This window comes from Cololabis saira, chromosome 13, assembly GCF_033807715.1.
Source record: "Cololabis saira isolate AMF1-May2022 chromosome 13, fColSai1.1, whole genome shotgun sequence".
In the NCBI taxonomy this organism is placed as follows: domain Eukaryota; kingdom Metazoa; phylum Chordata; class Actinopteri; order Beloniformes; family Belonidae; genus Cololabis; species Cololabis saira.
The window spans coordinates 32,106,928-32,130,899 of record NC_084599.1 but is presented as its reverse complement, the minus strand read 5'-3'; the positions used below and the strand labels follow the sequence as shown (position 1 = coordinate 32,130,899).

At 39.6% G+C, this 23,972-nt stretch overlaps 1 protein-coding gene across 1 annotated transcript; it reads left to right on the top strand.

The window, feature by feature from the left end:
* Nucleotides 1-14,270: 14,270 nt before the first annotated feature.
* On the top strand, nt 14,271-21,924 carry c13h1orf52 (chromosome 13 C1orf52 homolog). Its single transcript, XM_061737234.1, has 3 exons — nt 14,271-14,658; nt 17,509-17,722; nt 20,830-21,924. Exons 1-3 carry the CDS (start codon nt 14,374-14,376, stop codon nt 20,982-20,984), a joined length of 654 nt encoding a protein of 217 aa, XP_061593218.1. The 5' UTR covers nt 14,271-14,373; the 3' UTR covers nt 20,985-21,924.
* The last annotated feature ends 2,048 nt before the right edge of the window (nt 21,925-23,972 follow it).

Sequence of the window (23,972 nt, the reverse complement as noted above, 5' to 3'; positions counted from 1 at the left end):
GACTAATCTTGGCGCAAAATTGCTATTTATTCTAATTGAAGTCTGTTGCCTCTAGTGCTAACATTAATTGTCATTTTATGGTAAACTCTCACTCACATCATTGTGGTCCCTAACGAAAGTTTACACACCTTACCTTAATAATAATAATAATAACAATGATTACACGATTAATTCAAAATGGCCGACTTCCTGTTCGGTTTCGGCCATGGCGCCAAGAGACTTTTCTTTAAGTTGTGACATGATACCGGTGTGTACCGATTTTCGTGCATGTACGTCAAACCGTATTGTGGGGCTTGAGGCACAAAGTTTTCTAGGGGGCGCTGTTGAGCCATTAGGCCACGCCCATTAATGAAACCCATTAAATATCAAATTTTTTGTTTTTTGTTTTGTTTAGTGTAAATTTGAAATGTATTTTTAAACTTTTCTACAGGATTCTGTGGACCTTTTCTTCCTGACCCCTTTTCACAAACCAGTTTTCAGTCACTGATTGGCACATTAAAATTCGTCATCACTTTACACAGGATACAAATATAACGTCACCCTCTTCAAATAATTGGGGGGAAAGTATTTTTCCCCCCAAGTTTTTCAAAAAGGAATTGAACTGAATATTTGATTGAGTTGTTTTTCTGTTTTCCTAAAAACTTAAGAAAAAGATGACCTCGGCCATTATTTGAAGAGGGTGACGTCTTTTGGTTTTTCCGCCGCAGCGGATCATCCATGTCCATCTCACTCTGTTTTCTGCATCTCCATGTGCCTCACCACTAATCACATCCTCCTGCACATCCAGAAATCACGCTGATCCATGCTTGTGATTTCATGCTTTCATGCAAAGCCACGTTTTGTTCCTCTCATTTCTCTGTTATTTGTCATTTTATGATTTTGAGCATTCTGTTACATCAGTGCTTTTGTTTTGTCAAATGTTCGAGTCGAAGGCCTGAGAGTCGTTCATTAGAGACAAGGCAACTGGTATGAGAGGAACTGCCCGACAAGAATAACCTCCCTTTCAGATATTTCTGTTTTTCTTCCTCCTTTTAAACTTTGTTATAGTTTGGTACATTCGAAGCACCAATGAGCATCACCATTGTCTTCTAAACAGTTTGGGTCAGCAGTAGGTTACCAACCGTCCCTTGAAAAATGGAATCGTCCCGTCTTTATAAACTAAAGTATGCGTCCCATATTGAGCTGAAAAGGGACGCACTTTTTCCCGTATTACTGTGAAAGTCAAAAAATAGTCATAAAATCCCAATGGAAAATGGCATTGAGCTGTTGAGTTCATATGTTATTGTTTTCTGTTTTACTACAACTGTAGCCTACAGTCATGGCCTTTGAGGCACAAATATGTTTACAAGTTTTCTAGAGACTTTCTGTTATTGCACTTTTGTTATTGCAGCAAAAATGTGCAGTATTACAAAATGGATGTTCTGCTTGCTTTCTATTGTTTTATATTAATGTATACAATTTTAAGTTAAGCAGGACAGGTTTCTGTTTAAGAAAGATACTTATTTTATTCAGTTCATTTTGTTATTTTGTAATAAAGTGAATTGCTGGATAATAATTTGTTTTCCATGTCATTCCATGCCATGTTCCATGGCATTCAAAAATATGCATCTAATTCAATTTAGGTTCAAGTCAAATAGTTAAAAAATCATTTCCCTCACAAAAAAAGAAGCAAAAAAAATTCACCACGCCAGGAATGGTGAAGGCTGCTGATGAGGTGTCCCTTATTTATTTTTCAGGGATTTGGCAACCCTAGTCAGCAGTGGACGTTATGAAAATGTTGGTTTTTAAATGCTTTTCCTTTCCTGTCCTTGATCATGTTCCTTCAAACGGTTGGGGTCAACAGGACGCGGTCTGTACGTGAGACCGGGGTCAAACAGGCACCTGTTGCAAAGACGAGCAGCCGAGTAACTGACAGGCGTTAACACTCCTGTAACTACATAGCTAAGCTGTGTTAAATACGCTGCACTGCTTAAGGGTGCGGCGCTATCCTGCTGCCCAAATCCAATCGCATCCCAACTCAATCCCCCCCTTGATCAGCAGTCCCATCTTCTGCCCACCTGCTCCTCTTCGTTCCCCTCCTCCTCATCTAATTTCACACTAAACAACGTCACAGCGGGGTCTAATGGCTGGAACCTCCTTTCTCTTATCGCTTCGCAGTTGGAGCCACTGACTAGTTTGATGAACTTGGCTGGAAGGAATCTGCAGGCTGCTCCGCTTGAATGAGCAGAGCTAATGAGTCGGAAAATCCCACAGTCAAAGCTTCAGGGTTCACCATGGGCACCAGGGGAAACAGGTAGTTCAAGCGTACCTATAGGTGCAAAGGTGAGGAGTTCTTCGTGGAGAGCACTTTGCAAACTGCCAAGCATCAGGCAGGAGAAGAGAAACACTCCGAGGACTTCAAGGAGGAGAGGGCGTAGGAGGAGGAGGAGGGTGTGATTGGATATAGCAGGGATTACTGCTTTGATCTGTAAACCGTGACTTTTCCAGGGAGGCTGGGAGACCTCATTTCTCAGCCAGGTGCACACGCTCATCAAACTACCGCCAACCCCCCACCAAGATGCCCCAAAGGTGTGAAATGTGCCCCAAATCCTTTTTGTACATGCCCCATCACACAGAAGACCTACAGCAGGACAACACTGGCAAAAGGCTGGTATTTGACCGTCACAGAAGCAGAAACTGTCTGAGTAATGACTGAGAGAATAGTTTGACATTCTGGGAACACACCGACTCAGTATCTGGTTGAATGTTTGATGATAAGAATGATCATTCCTATCTGTCACCTGGAAGTCCAAACCAAAGATAATGTGTTTTCCCCCTTACAGTGGTTTTTTACTGAATTATGCAAGAGCTTCAGTCTCCATCACCTGTGAAGAATAACTACACCTAACCATTATTGTTGGCACAGCAGCCCATTGCTGAGTAAAATGAATGAAAGGGGTAATTTTGTGTCTACTCTATTTAACTATTTGTAGGATTACAACCAGTACTCAAGTTGTAAAAAAAAAATAGAAATACTGCAGGAATGACATAGCAGCAGTTAAATGCAGTCTTCTTTAAGCTTTAAATATCCACTGGGCTTACATCAAATACATCAAAACACAACAATAAAAAACCGTTTTCTGAACTTATCAATATGACTCTGTCCTTCACAGGATAAGTAAAATGGATCACTGCAAAAACTCAAAATCTTAACAAAAATATTTGTCTTATTTCTAGTTAAAATGTCTCATTTTAGTAAAAAAATCTCATTACACTTAAAACAACACTCATCACTGGAAAAAACAACAATTTTCCCCTGTTTGAAGTACATTTTCACTTAAAATAAGTAGAAAAATCTGCATGTGGAACAAGATTTTATTGCTTGTAATGAGAAGATAAATCTTGTCCCATTTGCAGATTTTTCCAACTTATTTCAAGTGAAAATTTACTTGAAACAGGTGAAAATTGTCATATAAGTTATTTTTCTGTTGTTATTTTTCTGGTGATGACTCTAAATGTTGAAATAGCAGTAAAACCACAATCATTGATGAAATGACATAAGGGATGGAAAGGGGGGATGGCAGTTTTACAGTGGGGATGATTTTGACCGTCTTTATTTCAGGGGGAATGCCATCCCCCCTCATCCCCCCTCAACTCCAGTACTGATTACAACTAGCATAAACATATTACAAAATATTACAACTAAAACACGTGAAATTAACACTTGTCTGCCCATATTTTCAGAGTTGAACATTTCTTTTGTTATTTTTTAAACATTTTCGAAATGATTTGAAATCAAAAACTTGACTTGACTCTATCACAACTTGCTGTAACTTCCTGCTGTTTTTCTGCAAATCACATCAAAAAACATTTTCACACGAGAATTAAAAAAAAACTTTGGCTCAGTCTGACCTGGACAACCGTCAACTGATTGGTCCGGTTACGCTTTGAGGAACAGTCATTTTTGTTGAGGTACAAAGTCAGAAAATCAGTTCCATATGAGTTAAAACGCTAGGGTCCCTACAGCCCATGGAAATCTAAACTTTTACCTTATACATATTGGTGATATGAATGCCCACGGTTGTCATGATCCTAGGATGTGGCTGTGGTTTTGGAAACAGCACAGATCACATCTCTCAACTTAATTTGTCTTAATTGCCTAACTAAAACATCAAGAATAGAAGGTAAAGTAATCTTTCACAGTTAAAGCCTGTGATAAGTGTAATAACAAACTCCTTACATACTCATATCATCTGAGCCGAGTACTTTGGTACCTGACCGTAGAATCACTTGTCTTTCCTGGATTTCCATCTGGGAGGTCAGATATCAGGCCCCTCTTCTGTTAAACTTTACCTTCAGCATAAGGTTTTCCTATTATGTTGTAGGTAGTGCAGTCTAGGTGACCTTGAACTCCCCCTAAAAGCCCAGACGGCTGGGAGACATTCAAACATCCATGTCATTAACTCTGTCTGTCTTCTGTCTGGACTTTTTCCATCTTCCTGTTTCCTTTCTTTAGCTATCGAGCGGCGTGTTTCTGATCTTCGGTTACTAACCCGACCAATCTGCTCAGTGTTTATTGTCTGTTGTTCCTCAGTGCTCATCTTTTCTCCCTCTGCTCCTTCCCCTCCTCAGACTAGACAGATGGTCACCCTCCTCGAGGCTGGTTCTGTGCCGAGTTTGTTCCCTAAAACTTCTCTCTAATCTCCTCCGAGGGAATAACCAGACTTCTCTCTGTTGTGTTAAGATCTTGGATGTACACAGTTAACATGAATGAGAGTAAAATTACATTATGTGGATGAAAATCTGAGAAATCTCTCTTGACTGTGCTGTGGTGGCTGTTTCTTAAGGCAAGCCTTTTAATGATGTCTTGAGGCATACATATATCCTCATAGTTGTGAAAATGTATCATATTTGTCTAGCAAGTAACATTCCCGAGATTTACAATAATGTGAAACAAATGTGATGCATTTCTTTTTTTTCACAAATGCACATAAAAAAGCCAGTTGGAACCATATACAGTATTGACAAAAAACAAGGAAGTGATAGTGGCCTACCATTGGCTAAAGCTGGGCATATACTGTGCGATTATCGGCTCGTTTTGAGCCGATCTGATGTCACGTCAAAAACTATTATTTGTAGTTTAAAGCGTTGCAAATTGACATTACAAATCATGTTTTAATAGCAGAAAAAAAAAAAGACCGCATTTCCCACGTCTGCCCAGCCAATTCCTTGTCCAATCACGACGTTGTTTAATCTTTTTTTATTTATTGCCACAGAGAATAGCACAAATTGCTAAAGGCTGATTTATGGTTCCACTTTACGGTGGGCGTCGCCGCGTACCCTACGCCGTAGGCTCTGCGTTGGTGTAATGCGGAACCATGAATCAGCCTTTAGTGTGCGCTCTGTGCGCTGTTCTGAACACTGTTCATTTTTGTGTCTAAAAATGATGCGCAGTGCCCACCCAATCAGAAACGGTACAGATATTTTGTGATTTTTTTTTATATATATAAAAAAAATAAAATTATAAAAAGATAAAGGATCCCCATAACCTTTGATCGGGTGGGCAGGACGCACGTTTGGGTGGTGGGCACAGCCCACCCCTGCCCTCGCCTGCCCTAAAACCGGCTTCGAGTTCCAGTACACAGAACGGGAGGATTATGAACGTGTAGTGTGAGCAGACGGGTCGCATCAGAGCATCGGGTCGTACAGTGTGAGACCGTAAATTGTGGGCTGTGAACTTTTGAACTCAGCGATCTAGTCGTGCAGCGTGAGATGGGGCTGAATCAAACGATTTAAAATATCGCACAGTGTATGCCCAGCTTTAGCCAACTGCCAATCAATCTTCTTAGAAATAAGCAGTGTTGGGGTAGTTACTCAAAAAAAGTAATCCATTACATATTACTAGTTACTTTTAAAAAAGTAATCCCTTACACTACTTAGTTACTGGTTGCTGAAAGTAACTAGTTACATTACTAGTTACATTACTTTTGGATTACTCCGCAATATCACCTGAGCTGCACCATAACTCGATTGCCAATGAACAACATGTACAGGACTGTCTCAGAAAATTAGAATATTGTGATTTTCTGTAATGCAATTACAAAAACAAAAATGTCATACATTCTGGATTCATTACAAATCAACTGAAATATTGCAAGCCTTTTATTATTTTAATATTGCTGATCATGGCTTACAACTTAAGAAAACTCAAATATCCTATCTCAAAAAATTAGAATATTCTTGGAATCTTAATCTTAAACTGTAAGCCATAATCAGCAATATTAAAATAATAAAAGGGTTGCAATATTTCAGTTGATTTGTAATGAATCCAGAATGGATGATATTTTTGTTTTTTTTAATTGCATAACAGAAAATAAAGAACTTTATCACAATATTCTAATTTTCTGAGACAGTCCTGTAGTTGGAACTTTATTACTGCAGTGCCCAGATCAGCACCAGAAGTCCCGTAAAATCCCGTAAAATCCCGTAAGATCACGTTAAAGGCTGATTTATGGTTCCGTGTTACACCAACGCAGAACTTACGGCGTAGGGTACGCAGCGACGCGCACCGTACGGGTGCGTCGCCGCGTACCTACGCCGTAGGTACTGCGTCGATTTAACGCGGAACCATAAATCAGCCTCAAGTCAGACAAGCGTTGCAGCGCAACGCATGAAGACGCATGAAAGGCAAGTTTGATTTTCTTTTCTGTTCTCCCGTTCTACATGTAGTTGAAAAGCTTAAAGTAACTAAAGTAACGTATTTTTTCTTGTCTTAGAGTAACTATAACGGGATTACCCAAATTACAACTGTAACCCGTTACATTACTGCGTTACTGGCGAATGTAATCTCGTTACAGTAACGCGTTACTTTGTAACGCGTTACACCCAACACTGGAAATAAGTATTACATCATATAAACTACTGGGGTGGTACAACATTTTTACCCCACACAGAGTTGTCATGGATGTGAAATCAAATAAAGGAGACCAAAGCGGTTGTTTTTTTTTAACCAGGCTGTAAATATGAAGTCAATGCTTCCGAGTTGAGGATAATTCAGAACTAAGATTCATTGCAGTTCCTTGACTGGACGCTGGAGGCTGGATTCAGGAGTGAGTCAATCTCCATCGACTCCCATGTTTAATATTTCCAACTTTAAAGGAGAAATAAATGTATTATAACAGCCACCGTTGATTCCTCATCGGTAATCGCCATGCTACCGCCCTTAGCGGTCAGGTCGGGTCAGCATGTTAAATGACATATTCTTTTCCAAACATCTGCCGGCAGCTTTGCAGATATTCCGTTGGGAATCTGCTGAAGGAGCTGGGAGCCAAAGCTAACTTTGATTGACATTCAGCGGGCGTGTTCCCGGCGGCTTCCTGAGCAAGGTGGCTCAACCCCATACGAAGAAAAAGAAGCTTCAAAACAATGGATGACGTATTCTTGTCCAATCCATGTTGCTCTGGGAACTGGGAATACATGTCAATCAAAGTTAACTTTGGCTACCAGCTCCTTTTGCTGATCCCCACCGAAATATCTCCGGAGCTGCCGTCAGACATTTACAGCAAATTATATCATTTAACATGTTCTCTGGAGTCCAATCAAAAGTTACTGTCACTTTTAATCAACGCTGGGTCAAAGAAAATTGCTTTTTTGCTTCCATAAGCGCCGGAGCATGAAGATTACAGGTGAGGAAGTGATTGAAGCGACTGTCAATCAATCATATTAGAAATACATTTATTGTTTTCTATAAAATCTGCTGGTGTGGAACAAAAAAATGCACTCCCTTCAGAGATGCTATCGGTGAGAAATCAAATAACTGAGACCAAAGCAGTTTTCTGAACCTGGCTGTAAATATGTTTATTGCTGCTCTAAAGTTTTTGCAGCCGGCGTCTATGGGTCAGTTGAGGAACTGTAACCAATCCTACTTCAGTCTGAGCCTCAACCTGGAAGTGAGAGACGGTTGGCGCTTGATCAACACTGCTCTTCAGAGACCGATGGGCCTCATGATTTACAGCCTTGTCTATTGTTCTTTCACACCCTATTGTTGGAACTAACCACTAAGCCGGAAGTCATCATTTCTGGCACGCAGCCCTCCTGTCTTGGTACAGTGAAACTCAAATTCGCTTCAAACATGACTCACCAGGCATCTTCTGAACAGTTCTAAGCATTTTAAGACCTGCCATCGGATCCTCTTAGAGAAACAAAATGTATTTGCACAGTGGGCTGCTGTTTACCCTCGATGCCTTCTCCTGTTTGCAGGTTTGAGTAGTGCACACAACTGAATGGGACCATCTGAATTGTGCATTTGAAAAGTAGACATTGCTGGCTTCGGCTCAAAGCATTCCTCTGTGACATGTGCAGAACATGCAGACACGGACGCTTTCCCATGCGGTGACCAGTGTGCTCCGCAGACAACTTTGAATTTAAATTGTAAAATCATAGAAACCTTCTGGCCAGTTTCTTTTTATCCATTTTACTTGCCATTTAAGTGTCTTATCCATGATTATACAAATTGATGAAGTGCTGAATGATTATTAGACTACAGACCAAGCCAAATCATCACTCTTTTTACTGAAAAAGCCAAATATTCGACACAACTTAAAGGGGACCTATTATGAAAAACACATTTTCTCTTGCTTTAACGTATATAAAGTGGTCTCCCCTCAGCCTGCCAACTCAGAGAAGGAGGAAAGCAACCAAATTCTGCAATGTCTGTACAGCCGCCCAGATGAGCCATGCAGTGTGATGTGGTTTCTACGAGCCACTCAGAATCCTGCATAGATAATGATGTTAGAGAATGGGATGATAAAGACATGGCTCAGAGGCTGAATTTCTAATTTATTTAGCAAAAAAAAATCAAAAGCTTGTTTTTAAAGACATTCAAGGCCTGTTTAAAATAGGTATTAGATGCCATAATAGATCCCCTTTAAGATATTTCAGCTCTGCTTTAAAAGACATAGACATATGTTATGAACATTTATTAAATCTAAAAAGGAAGCTGCACAGACGAGAGCCACATGATGCAAATGTGGAGCTCTCCAGCCTACAGACAGACCACCTGACAGTGCAGATTTAAATCTGGCGCAGCTCTGACGGCAATCCTCTGAAGGTTAATAGGACGCGAATGCAGCTCAGATGATGAATATGTGACGTTCAACTTTTTCCTCCTGTGTTTTGAAGTAGCTAAACACGGAGACAATAAATAAAAACTGCGGTTACCTCATACAGTAACATTTATCATTTCGACATCCGACCCAAGATTCAAAGCGGTGAAGAAAGACGAAGTGACGCTCACAATCATGACAGAATCGCTTACTCAGACTTGCATGTTTGTATGAATGAAACACCTCACAGTCGAGCAGAGGACGTGCATGCACACGTGTGTGTGTGTGTGTGTGTGTGTGTGTGTGTGTGTGTGTGTGTGTGTGTGTGTGTGTGTGTGGTGTCTGCATGGGCTTGTTCTGGAGGTTACAGGGTTTTAGAGGAGGGAGAGCAGAGAAAATCAAAGCATCAGGAAGAGCACAGGGTTGAATGTGCTGTTAAGTCCGAAGCCGTGCCCCAGCTGGACTCCGTGGAACATGTGATGGGGATGATCACCCCCAACACCCACCCCACTCACCCGCTGACTGTCCTTTTGACCCAGATCTCCCACACCTTCTCTCAACAAGACTCTTGTCTCCTTTCCTCTCTTCTCTTCTTTTTTTTTCCTCCTCTCCCCCTCTCACTTTTTCTCCCTTTCCCTGCCACATCGGTTGGATCCTGTTCCGGCCTCCAGCCACGAGCCCTGACAGGCCGCGGTGCAAACAGAGCCTGGAGTTAATGTAATGAGCCAAAGAATGCCACCTCTCCGGTTTGAAAATTGCACTGAGTGTTAAGTGACCAGTGAAAGCACAACTGGGGTGTCTGATACAAAAACGGGAATCCAGGTAAGGAATTAAAAGAAAAGAAATCTGAAGGGAGGGAAGAGAAAGGCAAACAGACACGTGTTGAAGGTGGAGAAAGGCAGTACACGTACAGTTTTCTGCACAAACGGGGATGCACTCAGCATGCATAAATGTAAAAAAAGCATGTTTTAACATGATCGTCTCGTCATGGCATCCAGCTAAAACAGATGCGCTTTCACTTTTTTTCCTTTCCGCTCCAGATAAAAAGAGGAACCATCTGCACCAAATATAGGTCTAAATTGAAGTATCTGCTCTTTGCATTAACCTTTTTTAAGGTCACAGCTCCAGCACCTATGTCATCCCTTTACATCAATAGCGCCTAATGTCAAAAGGTCAGTGGCATCCACCAGATGCTGCCACAACTCTGACAGTCTTTTTAAAGTCTCTGAATTCGAGTAAGTGTGATTGAAGAGCGCCAGCGGCAATCAAGACTACAAATATTTTAGAGATTTACTCTGCAAATTCCGTTTTCCGAAGCTGCAACCACTTATTAATGCAGATGGAGAGCAACATCTGTTTTTTATGGGCACATCACCCAAACCACAAAGCATCCTCCTGGAGTAGTTAATCAACAGCATGGTGACCCTGGGCTTATTTATCTGTAATGTAAACAGGATTACTACGACTGAAATCCCTCCGAATCCCTCAGTCTTTCATTTAAAAACACTTGCATGTGATGCAGCGAAACATTAAAGTAAATCCCCCAGAATACACGAATGCCTTTTGTCACATAATTACTTTTCATGGGGGGAAAAAGAAAGTCTTGGTCATGATTAAAAGGTTAAGGAGAAACTTAGAGAAGCCCCTTCCAGCGCTCTGTTTGTTAAGCTTGAGTAAACCACCCACTGCTGCAGTGAGATAGATGTGTTCTGGCCTGAGCTAAGCCTTGGAATTATAAAAAGACACATCCAAGATGTTATGGATAGGTAGATTAAACAGAGATGTGGAGAGGTGTGGCTTTTCAGCCCCGTGTGGAATTTCTCACATCGTGGTCAGGCAAGGTGGAGGGGGGAAAAACATGCAGAAAAGAAGAAGAAAAAAGAAGAAGGGCAGCTTGTGCCAGCTACAGAACAGCATCCCTCCTGCTGATCAGCTTTTTGTTTCACCTCTGTCCTAAAGATGATCAGAGGCAAGGAGCTTATTTCAAAAAAGAAGTCTGCAAACATGCATGCTTCAGAAAGCTTTCCAAAGAAATTCACACAACTCTAGTATGGGCTTGATTATGTCATTTTTATTTCTACTTCTTGCACAAAGATGAACACCGTCAATTTTTTGTCACAGAGCAATGCTCAAGTCTGAAAGTTTCATTCAGAACTTTTTTACTCAAGTTTATGGAAGCTTTCAGAAAGTATTAGTGTTCAATGAAGCTTCATTCTGTCAGACAAAAGACAGACTTGTGGGGAGTAGCTATCACAGCTAAAAATATAGCACCGATTTAGATTTGGACAGAAGATGTAAAAGTCCCTGTATAAGTTAAAACAAGTTCAGGAGTCTCCAAGTTCCTAAAGATTGTGGCTGTCTCCTCGGGCTAGGTCTTCCCATCAAAAACAAAAATTCAAAAAACTTCCTTTACATGGACTTTTACCAATAGGTTATGTTAGGACTTGACTTTCAGTAAATCTCTTTGCAGATCCAAACCCTGAAGCACCTAAAAATACAAACTAACTCATTCAAAGCATCTGCATTGTCGTTATTTAGCAAAGAGAGTGGGAAAGACAGTGAGGGAAGACAGGGGAAAGAAATTGCAAGCACTCTATCTGGTAGATTTATGTTCCCATGTCTATTATGAGCACTGCAGTAGGTGTTTGACCCGCGCACAAGGGCAGAGCCTGGCACCTCTCAGTCTAGCTGACTTCAGAAAACCCTAAACAGACTCGAGGTTCCCCAAATACCTCTTAATCATCAGAGGCAAGACTCAGAAGGAGGAGGGGGGGTCTTGACCTTTTAGAATTAGCAGGTGGTTGAAGTTATAGTTGGGTGGTTTGGGGGGATATGGTGAGCTTGAGTTACAGTTAATGATATACTCAACATTTTAAGCCGTTTCATTTTGCCCATTATAAAGCATTTTCAAGGAAGATCATTTAATGGTGCCATAACTAAGCCTTTATGCAGCTTTATGACTTAAGTGTTGCTGCTTTTAAATGACTTCTTCGTTTCTGCCGTGGGGGCAGCTCGTTGTTTCTTTGGTGTGCCTGCACTGCCCTCTAGTGGTCGGAAATAGAAGTGACTGGTTTTCCTTCAGAAACGGTCCCTTCTGTTTCTCTGCTCAGGTCGCCTGGCGGCAGTAACAAGAATGATCACTTTTTTTTGTTTGTTTATAATTGGATGCTAGTGCCTTAATTAGTTCCCCAAATCCCATGAACACCACAACCTTGCACAGGGATTCAAGATTTTACAGAAAAATTAAAGGTGTGTTTATTAAACAAAAACAAAACTGGCATGTTCAAAATTTTAATGATGGCATAAGTGAATAATTCAGTTTAAATCACTACAAAGGTAACAAATGTAATGTGATTTAATCTTTTTAAAAAAAATCTTAATATGATCATTTTAAATTTTATGCAAGAATATATTTTTAAAAAGTTCAGTCCTTTTACATGATGGGGAAAAAATAGCATTTCACAGACAATGGAGCCTTTTATAAATGAAAATGGAAAACGGTTTAACTTTCACTGAGGGACTGTGTGGGGAATATTTTCCACATCCTAAGAAATTTTATTTGGTTTTGACATTTTTTTCCATTTATAATTGTTAAGACTTTTAAAATCTGGGCAGGACAGTGGCTTGGTGGTTAGCACTGCGGCCTCACAGAAGGAGGTTCCTGGTTCCACTCCTGATTGGAGTCTTTCTCTGTGTGCGGTTTCCATGTCCTCCTCGTGCTTTCACAGGTTTTCTTTGGGTACTACAGCTTCCTCCTGCAGTCCAAAATCATGCATGTATGTTATTATAAAATGTCCATGGGTATGAATGGTTGTGTGTGTCTCCTGTGGTTGCAGGGTTGAGGTAGGAAGGGCTTCTGGCGTAGCACCAGAATAGATATCTAACAAAGGATTCAGGAATGTTGCTGACAGAAAAAACAATCAAATTGGACATGATTAACTCCCTGGATAAGAGGTGAACGTGGGTGAAATAATATCTTTTGGGATGAAATTATGGACTCTGCATCGTGGGGGGTGCATCATATTACAGGGGGAATCCTAATTTTTTATCAATGCAGAGTTCTGACTGATCTGACTGGCCTCTTTGTTCGTTAATATAATACTGTCAATGTGCAACCACAGCAACATCTAAAACATGCAGGACAGTGGGCCCTAAAGACTAGGTACTCCGGCTTCCTCCCACAGTCCAAAAACATGCATAGTAGGTTAACTGATGATTATAAATATCCCGTAGGTGTGAGTGTGTCTGGTTGTCTGTTTATCTAATTTTCTGAGACAGTCCTGTATAATATAATATAATATAATATAATATAATATAATATAATATAATATAATATAATATCATATCATATCATATCATATCATATCATATCATATCATATCATATCATATCATATCATATAATCTTGATCCATGCTGCAACACAAAAAAACCCCACAAAAATGACAAATCAAAGTCGAGTTCTTCAAGTGTGAATTAACTCAACTGAATTGTAGATTTTCCTGGAATAGTGATCAAACAGCACAATGAGAAAAACACTGAATTTAAAGTCTAACCTAAAAAATAGTACATATGGAGTCACGTAAAACATACAAATGACTTAAAGCTCAGGGTCTCATAATAAAAATATCTGCTTATATATACGTGATTTTTCCCCTGACCAAATTGGGCCCTAAGCGAAATGTTATTTGGAGGCCCCCACAAAATGCACTTAGTGTAATACAAAAACAATGTACAGGACTGTCTCAGAAAATTAGAATATTGTGATAAAGTTCTTTATTTTCTGTAATGCAATTAAAAAAACTAAAATGTCATACATTCTGGATTCATTACAAATCAACTGAAATATTGCAAGCCTTTTATTATTTTAATATTGCTGATTATGGTTTACAGTTTAAGATTAAGATTCCCAGAATATTCTATTTTTTTGAGATAGGATATTTGAGTTTTCTTAAGCTGTAAGCCATGATCAGCAATATTAAAATAATAAAAGGCTTGCAATATTTCAGTTGATTTGTAATGAACCCAGAATGTATGACATTTTTGTTTTTGTAATTGCATTACAGAAAATCACAATACTCTAATTTTCTGAGACAGTCCTGTATATTTACATTTTTAGTCAGCCTGCTCCTTTAATGAAACGACTTTGCGACAGTCACGCACGACACCATGTGACCGTTTACGACTGTTTTGGAGGCTGATTCAAAATGGAGTAGTCGCCTTTCTTCTCGGATTAATTTCTCTTTCTTTTTTTAAAGTTTGCTGCTTATTATCAAACCAATAACTTCATAATGACAGAGGAGAAGACCCCGGGCTCGCTGGGGTTCTTCTCGAGCTACGACGACCTGAGCGACAGCAGCAGCGACTCGGAGGGGGAGGCGGACGGCCGACCGAAGGGAGCCGGCGCAGCGCCCGCGGGGGAGCGCGGCTCCCAGGCGGCCAAGCGCTCCGCCGCCGCGGCCGCTCTGCCCAGACCCGACGAGGTGTTCGGCTCCGTGTCCAAGCCCACCTTCCTCTACAACCCCCTCAACAAGCAGATAGACTGGGACACTCTGACGGTCAAACCTCCAGAAGAGGTGAGGATTAAGAAGCAGACGTAGAACTAAACCACGATTTGGGATTTAAGCCTGAATTATGGTTCTGCGTTAAATCGACGCAGAGTTACGCCGTAGGGTACGGCGTAGCCTACGGCGTAGGGTCTGCGTTGGTGTAACGCGGAACCATAAATCAGCCTTTACAGTATGGCTGCTCATCTTCAAACATGCACATCTGCTGTTTTCATGCAGTTGGTGGTATAATCAGTACTCGAGTTGAGGGGGGATGAGGGGGGATGGCATCCCCCCCTGAAATAAAAACAGTCCAAATCATCCCCCCAGTAAAACTGCCATCCTGCCTTTCCATCCCTTATGTAATTTCATCAATGAATGTGGTTTTACTGCTATTTCAACATTTAGAGTCATCACCAGAAAAACAACTTATTTGACAATTTTCACCTGTTTCAAGTAAAGTTTTTCAATTGAAATAAATAGGAAAAATCTGCCAATGGGACAAAATGTATCTTCTCATTACAAGCAATACAATCTTGTTACACATACAGAATTTTCTACTTATTTCAAGTGAAAATCTACTTGAAACAGGTGAAAATTGTTGTTATTTCCAATGATGAGTCTTGTTTTAAGTGTAATAAGATTTCTTTTACTAAAATGAGACATTTTAACTAGAAATAAGACAAATATTCTTGTTAAGATTTTGAGTTTTTGCAGTGATCCCTTTTACTTATCCTGTGAAGTAAAGAGGCATATTGATAAGTTCAGAAAACTGTTTTTTATTGTTGTGTTTTGATGTATTTTATGTAATATTTAAAGCTTACAGAAGGCTGCATTTAACTGCTGCTATGTCATTCCTGCAGTATTTCTGCAGGTGTTTTGGTCAGTGCTATTATTTGTAATATATTATATTATTTGTAATCAGCACAAATTATCTGTCCCCATATGATAAAATCCACCATCCCCCCTGATTTCTTTTTTTTACAACTCGAGTACTGGGTATAATTCCAGATGTTCGTTGATTGTATGACTATTTTTGCACTGTTTGATTCAAATAATTTTTCTGCTCATCTTCAGATTCAGACAACTTTATTAATCCCTTTGGGAGGTTCCCTCGGGGAAATTGACATCTCCATCTCACTCACAAAGCACTGTCATTTACAAATCAAACACCCCAAAAGCCAAACACTCATATAAAGATAAAAATGTAAGAAAATTAAAAATAAAGATAAAAGTAAAAGGTAAAAATAAAAATAGAAAGTGCGGTGCCATAAAAACCAAATAATTCAAACGTGCACATCTACTGCAGTTGCAGTTGGTGGTATATTTACAGATGTTTGTTGATTGCAGTCATTCTTGCCCTGTTTGATTCAAATAATTAGTCTGCTGATCTTCAAACGTGCACATCTACTGTTATCATGCAGTTGGTGCTATAATTACAGATGTTTGTTGATTGTATGACCAGACACAGTAATTTTGTTTGATTCAAATAATTAGTCTGCTTTCTGTGGATTTAACATTGGTTTCCCTGAAGCACTACCTGGAAGATGCAGAAGAAAAAAAAATAGTTATTTTTTAATTTTAATTTAACCTTTATTTACTCAAGCAAGCAATTTAAGAACAAAATAAATTCGTATTTACAAATGCATCCTCAACAAAGATAATAAGCACGGTGAGGGGAGAAGGGAAGGGGAGTGCTAGAAATAAAAAACAACGTTATGACCAGCCACAGTAATTCTTGCCCTGTTTGATTCAAATAATTAGTCTGCTCGTCTTCAAACATGCACATCTACTGTTATCATGCAGTTGGTGGTATAATTACAGATGTTTGTTGATTTTATAACCAGATACAGTCATTCTTGCCCTGATTGATTCAAATAATTAGTCTGCTTTCTGAGGATTTAACATTGATTTCCCTGAAGCACTATGGACAGATACCTGGAAGATGCAGAAGAAAAAAAAAAGTTATTTTTTATTTTTATTTAACCTTTATTTACCCAGGCAAGCAATTTAAGAACACATTCTTATTTACAAATGCAGCCTGAACAAAGAGCATAAGCACATTGAGGGGAGAGGGGAGTACTAGAAATAAAAAACGACGTTATGTAAAATTGCATAAAATAAGTATATAAATATGTACAATAAATATAAATACAATAACATTGAAAAACCTTAAGACAAAGGGATGTGGCAAGTCGGCCTTGGATTGATGTATAATCAATCAGAGGTGAAGTATGTGAACCAGCCTAGTATCTACACAAGTTTTGTGATTATTGGAACTACCAAGCACCAATAATCATAACTTCTTGGTTGATGTAACAGAAACTGCAGTTCATTAACCGACCACTAGGGGCGACTTCCAAAAGCAAGTCCATGTTAAAATTAGCTGCAGAAATATAAGTATTTACAGCCTGCTTCAAAGGGCAGTTTTTGTTCTTGATAGCTAATATGGGGCGTAACTTTTTGATTGACAGTCGTATGCATCATACATCACGAAGCTTAGTGAAGCAATTACCAGTTTACCCTAACAGAGCGTCAACCACATGCAGTGTGACCCAGGAGAAGGAGGGAGGGGGATGTGTGACCTGCGAGGGCTTAGGTTCGGATAAAAGCGTCTGCTAAATGACAGTAGTAGTACACTGATACAAATATTGTGCTTGATCTACTTAAAAAGAATAAGTCAACTTAATTGTGTTAAGTTTACTTTATCAAAATTAAGTTGACTTTACTTGCAAATTAATTTTGTACATACTCTCATACAGAGATGAGTTGTGGCTAGAGTATGATACATGTATCAGGTCGTGTCTGGCCATTTCTTCTCATGTGGTATTAAAAGCATTTGAAGTGTTTGATGCAGCAGTTTTCTTGTTTTTCTTCTAGACTCCGAGAGAATTTAAGCCATGGAAGACGAATGCTGTACCTCCTCCTCAAAGTTACACTGCTGAGCCAGAGAAGAAGAAAGGACCTCCTCCAGGCATGGACATGGCCATAAAGTGGTCCAACGTGTACGAGGACAACGGGGACGACGCTCCGCAAGCGCACACTGGCAAAGCCCGGTTTTTACCCAAAGAGGAAGAAGAACCCTCTGACTCAGGTGAGCCCTGCATGGCAGCCAGAGGCTTTTTAATACAGATGTATTTATTGTGGCTAAACAACTTCAGTGCACCTTTTACTAGGGCTGGAGATCGATTCAAATGTCAAGAATCGGTTTCGATTCCGATTCTTAAGATTCAGAATTGATTATCAAGATTTGATTCAATCCGATTCCGATATTGATTTGGGTTAGTGTTATTAAAACTGTTTTTTGAGCTGTTGCATGAATTATATGACTGTAGTTATGCAAAATATTACTACTAGTATCATATTGAGATTCAACAGCAAGTATTGCAGCTAATGATGCTGTAAGGACCAATCAGCTCCCAGAATGCTGATAGAACTGCTTTCAGAAACATCATGTGGGTCAGAATTACCAAACAGATCCAGGGAGGAAACAGAGATGGATGAAATCGGTTTTATTTTTTCCCACATTCCGTTTTTATTTGTTCCATTTTCGGTCTATTTTGGTTTGTAATTTTTGAGCATTTGGTTTTTAGAATTTTTTGCAAATGTAACCCCAAGACAGTATATAAAGTAATGAAATATAGACAATTTATGCAAATATAACCTAACACTTTAATGTTTTCATACCTTTAAACATATTTAAAGGAAAAAACATGGCACCAGTTATTCTCGTGTCCAACAAAATATTTGGGGATAAACAAAAAAAATTGTAAAAAAAAAAATACATAAATAAATAAAAGAAAATTAGAAAAAAAATCAAACCGCCTCAGCTGGCTCCTCCTGGTGTGGAGGAGCTCATCTCATCGGGCTTTTCCACCAACTCAAAATCGTGGCTGGTGCTGGCGATAGAGCCAGTTCCAGACAGGTTCTACAAAGAACTGGTTCGCTTTTCCACTGGCTGGAGAGCACCGGAGAGCCAGGACCCTACGTCGTTTGTTACATCACCTGAGGGCAAGCAGGAAATACGTTAAAGGTGCTTGAAACCTACATATCTCAAAGAAAAGCCTTTAGTGGAAATGTCTAATTAAAAATACAACAACTGCCAAACATCGCAAAAACTGGTTTTCGATTATCCAGTTCAGCACACAAGTGTAATGTATCTTTTTACGCATTTGCACATCTGGCTATGACTTAGTCGGTGAATCTAAAGTAATCAGAATCTAGTTTCCAGCTGTTTTTGACCTCATTTATATGATTTGGTTGAGCTATAACGCTGCTTAATCATCATCCATTACTTCATTACATAAAGGTCTTGCCTCTGAATAATCATCTGCTGCTTCGTCTTCTGTTAACTATTTTCAAAATTTGAGCAGTTAAGCCCGGTTTATTCTTCTCCATCAATGCAACACCAAGGTTACGCCATTTCTTCAACACTCTTGTGTACATTTTTAAAGTTCTGCGGTGAGTGTGATGCGAAGTGCTGCAAAACAATTAACCGCCAGAGTGCTGGGGGGGTGTCGAGTTTCAGAGGAATCTCTTGTGAAATCACGTGAAACTCATTCCTGTTTCCTTTTATGAGAGGATGTTTCAGAGTTTGAGTTGATGGATATGGAAAAGCAAATGCTTTTATTGCAAATGTCGCTTTGCAAGTGAAAGAGAAGTCGTGCGACGAAGCGGTCTGTACGCCCCCTCGAACGATTCTAGCACAATGGAGAAAGCAAAAAAGCAAACTTCTGGAAATGATGCCATATAGTGAATCATTGATGCATAGTCAGTATAATTTAGGAGGCGCATGTTGGTTGGCGCAGAGGCTCTGCGGAGGAGCGTTCATATCGACGCAGCAATGCAGTCGATTCAGCTCTCTATTCACCAGAACAGACCGGCACAGAGAACATTCTGCCCATGTTAGTGAATAACCACCACCAACCTGTACAAGAAATTCCACCCTTTTCCAGCTGAGAACCATGTGGAGGTGGAGATTGTCATCCCTGCCACATCACACTGCTGTGAACCTCCTCAGTAGCAGATAAAGACCTCGGTTCAGTGACGCCAACAGGACCACATATTCTATTCTTGAACCTTATGTGCATGTCAGTGGCAAAACATATTGCAGCGCAGGCATAAGCCAAACACAAGCCAATCGAAAGAAACAGCCCCTCTTTCAACGCCTTCAAAAAATCCAGAAAAAAAAAAACAAAGAAAAGAGGAAAAAAAACTGTTGGTGAAGCCGTATATTAGTATCCAGGATGGGTTTTCCTTTCTTCCGCTTATTATTATTCCGCACATTTGTTCATTTGTTAATGCAGCTCGACCCGTAACTTGCACAACCAGAATAACCTCAGACAGAACCAGAAAGAACCATCCTGAAACACAAGCACCAGCAAGAGGCAACAAATGGGCAGCAAGCAGGCGTCCACACACACGAGCAGGGAGAGAATCACAACAGTCAAAGATCAAAAAAGGCGCAATCAATTTTAATGCTTTCCAAAGAGATTTATTTGACTTGAACATAGATTATTAAAAAAATGTAGTTTTTATTTTAAACATTATAAACAGACTTGCAAAGCAGGAAAAATGTCTATATCATCAACTGTTTTGTTTGATCAGGATATATATAGTAAAGCTAGGGTCTATGATTTTACATATTGTACATTTTTATCAAAATCATTTATAAGGTGGTTATGGCCCAATAGTGTTAGCTATGAAATATGATTAGCAAAAAGAACCAAAAGAAAATATTTCTTCTAGCTGCTGTAATCCTGCAAAGAAGTCAACCAATAGGCGCCATTCGGCCTGAACGGCGCCTATTGGTCAATCTGCTTGAATGTCAGTGATTGGACAGTCCTCACCCTACTCCCCGCCTCCCAAAGTAAGGCAACACGAAGGACATATGAGAGAGTATTTGCCGAAGCACCGCTTCGGCAAAGGCGCCGCTTGTTTTTGTTCCTGCTGGCTCCCGTACCAGAGGGGGTGTATCGGAGGCGGGAGCTTCATGTGAGGCAGAGCACAGGGGGGAGGGAGTTTGTGTGGGGAGTAGGTGTCTTTTTAAAAAAAAAAACTCAAGATCGTAGACCCTAGCTTTAAGTAGCGCTGCTGCATCACCACAAACATTAACACGTTCAAACTTAGTATTTGAAGTTATTTTTCTACTTTGCACATTTGCTGAGTGTTTTTGATCAAAACATGGTCTCTTCCTCTCAGACGACGAATCAAAGACACCCGCCGGGTCTTCAAAGAAACGCCGCGTGGAGACCTTCCAGCAGAAGGAGAAGAGGAAGAGAGAGTTGGGACAAGCCACCTCTGACAAGAACTTTGTGGAGGAGGAGAAAAGGATCCTCAGGCATCAGATTGACTGAAGCGCAGGCGGATCATGATTTCAGTATTTGTACATCAGCAGAGATGTCGGCATGTTGGCGCAGCAGGTCATTTTGTGAGTAACGGTGACATAATGTAATTTGTAATTGAATAGATTTTTTTTTTTGTTTTGTTTTGATTTCATAATCATTGTGTTTTATCTCAGAAACATTGGTTTGAAAAACAAAATATACTCTAAAAATGCACCTATGTTAAGTCACTTGACACAGCTTTATGAAATACAAACGTGTTTAAAGGCTTTTTTTTAATATCTATATGTATATACAATTCGGCGTTGCTCTTCTTTGTGTTTGTGGGACTTTGTAAAGAAGCCGGTGAAAAAACTGTCATCCAATAAGGCCATATATATATATATATATATATATATATATATATATATATATATATATATATATATATATATATACATACCATCACAATTGTATTAATTCAGTGCAACATTTGGCTATCATTTGTCCTTATTTTTCAGTGACTGTGTTTTAATTTCATGACTGTTCAACCTGTGATAAAATATGCTAATCATTTAAAAGCCACTTGTACTTCCTGCCGATGGCCACTAGATGTCGTACTTGAGGTTCACTAGAACTCCCTCCACCCGTGTTTGCTCCTAATTACAATAATTGTTGATTTTTGTCAAAAAGGAAGCGTTGATCTTCAATTCAGAAGTTTTTCTCTGACTTCTTTCCAAATACTTGAGAAAAGCAGATAAATGCTAGGAAAAGAAAGAGAATAATCCTCTTATTTAAGAAAGCGCTATTTGCTGTTCATACTGTTTGATGGTATTTTAATTTGTCTTTGCAGTTTTATGGATTTAGTGGAAGAGCTTGTATGAAGAATTTTGTTGTATTTTGTTGTTTTTTTTTAGTGAATGTTTCATTATAAATCACTGATGCAATAAATATGTTTTAGTGGAAAATGTTATTTTTGTATTTTTTTGAGTCACAAGTTAAAAATCACCTACAACTTGAACAACAAAGAAACCAAGCCTGCTGAAAACCGCATCTTATAAATTATTAACCCATTATTATTCAGATATGCACTATCCAATCCCATTTTCATTCTTAAGATTTTTGTAGCCACTGCAGGACATATAATGGTTTTAAAAGCATTGAAAAAGTTTCCACCGTGCAACAGTTAAGTGATCAGAGGAATTCCTGGCCGATCTGTCATTGTGGGCTGACATGAAGCGGTGGTAAATATGGTTTTGATAAAATTCCAGCCTCCGGGAATGTGCCTGGCCTTGTCTGAAATGTGTACCTGTTCCTGCAAAACAGCCGCAGTGGGACTGATTTTTATCAGCAGCCATATTTACGAACAAATAACTCGTCTCTCTGGACAGTGTGAGCAAACACCAGCAAGGTCTGTGTGAGAATCGATCACCCCACTGTGAAATTGGATTTTTACAATCTTCTTCTTATTTTTATTTTAAAAAGTGTCTGCATATATATATATTAACGGTTAGTGCCATGATTTGGCAAAAACCTTTTCCCAGTGAGATATTTGAATCTTGCAGCAGATCTTAGTTTTCGTAAGGGGCGTGGGTGGGGGCGAGAGTGACTGGAAATTTACAGATGTTTTGCAACGTCCTGCTCCTCGAAATGAGTTTTGGAGGTGTTGAACTGTTGTTGACTTTGATATGTTATCTGCTGCATTCTTTTAATGTAATCTCTGTGGAAAAAGAGATCGCGTTATCAGAAAAAAGTTGTTGTTTTCCATCCTGCTGGATGTTGCACACGGCTGGCCTTATCTTTTTTTTTGTTTTGTTTTTTTTAAACGGCATACAAGTACACTTTGTACAATCGGAATCAAATTCTCTTTGTAAATAAGATTATAACGACACACAAACACATAATTTTTGTGTCTTGCAGGATTAAAACAAAAAACAAACAAACAGAAAAATAGAATCAACTGATTTCAAGACATTTCCAGTAACCTTTTTCTTTGAAAGTGTCGACCCCAGTCACCTTTTACTACAACGGATCCACAGGAAGGTCACGACCTCGCGATGGCCGTTGAGCTGCTGAGCTGCTCGTCTTATTGTCGTTCAGTCAGCACCGTGTTGCAGCTTCCATCTAAATTTCCTTCTGACACCTAGAGCAATAACGCCGGCTATTTTTCTTTTCTTCTTTTATTCTAACGTCTTCGAACTTCATGGTTTCGGCCACAGTTGCTACTCTTTTGAATTCTTATTGTAGTCAAGTAATAAAAGTTGAAAAGAAGAAAAAGTGACGCTTCAACAAAGAAATCGTCATTCAAGGGATGTATCCCAAATCCAATGTGATCTCCAAATGGTGAAACTAAGGAGCAATGGTTCTCACATTTCCCTCCTTTAATCAGCTCACATAGAGGAAGTAGTTTTGGGGACAACTTCCTTCAGTGTTTTGAGGTAAACTAATTCAGTCCGGCAATACAAAACCATAGATGCGGCACACATGGGTGATTGACACAAGTAGTAATTCATAACATTTCTATGATCCTCTGCTGGCAAACATCTCATCATCCCAGAAAAAAAGGTATTTATCTTTTTTTTTTCATTTCTACACTCGCCGGCCACTTTATTAGGTAGACCTTGCTAGTACCGGGTTGGACCCCTTTTCCTTCAGAACTGCCTCATCCTTCGTGGCATAGATCCAACAAGGTATTGGAAACATTCCTCAGAGAGTTTGGTCCATGTTGACATGATAGCATCATGCAGTTGCTGCAGATTTGTCGGCTGCATATCCATGATGCCAATCTCTCGTTCCACCGTTTGAGGCCATTTGAGTACAGTACAATGCTCAATCGGTACTAATGGGCCCAAAGTGTGCCAGGAAAATATCCCCCACACCATTACACCACCACCACCTGCCTGAACTGTAGATACAAGGCAGGATGCATCTATGCTTTCATGTTATTGCCGCCAAATTCTGACCCTACCATCCAAATGTCGCAGCAGAAATCGAGATTCATCAGACCAGGCAACGTTTTTC

What these genes read in the sequence shown, in the direction of transcription:
- c13h1orf52 (XM_061737234.1), top strand. Translation starts at nt 14,374, where the DNA reads ATGACAGAGGAGAAGACCCCGGGCTCGCTGGGGTTCTTCTCGAGCTAC. An exon ending in CGGTCAAACCTCCAGAAGAG is followed by an intron (nt 14,659 to 17,508) that starts GTGAGGATTAAG and finishes TTTTTCTTCTAG; the next exon opens with ACTCCGAGAGAATTTAAGCC. An exon ending in AGAAGAACCCTCTGACTCAG is followed by an intron (nt 17,723 to 20,829) that starts GTGAGCCCTGCA and finishes TCTTCCTCTCAG; the next exon opens with ACGACGAATCAAAGACACCC.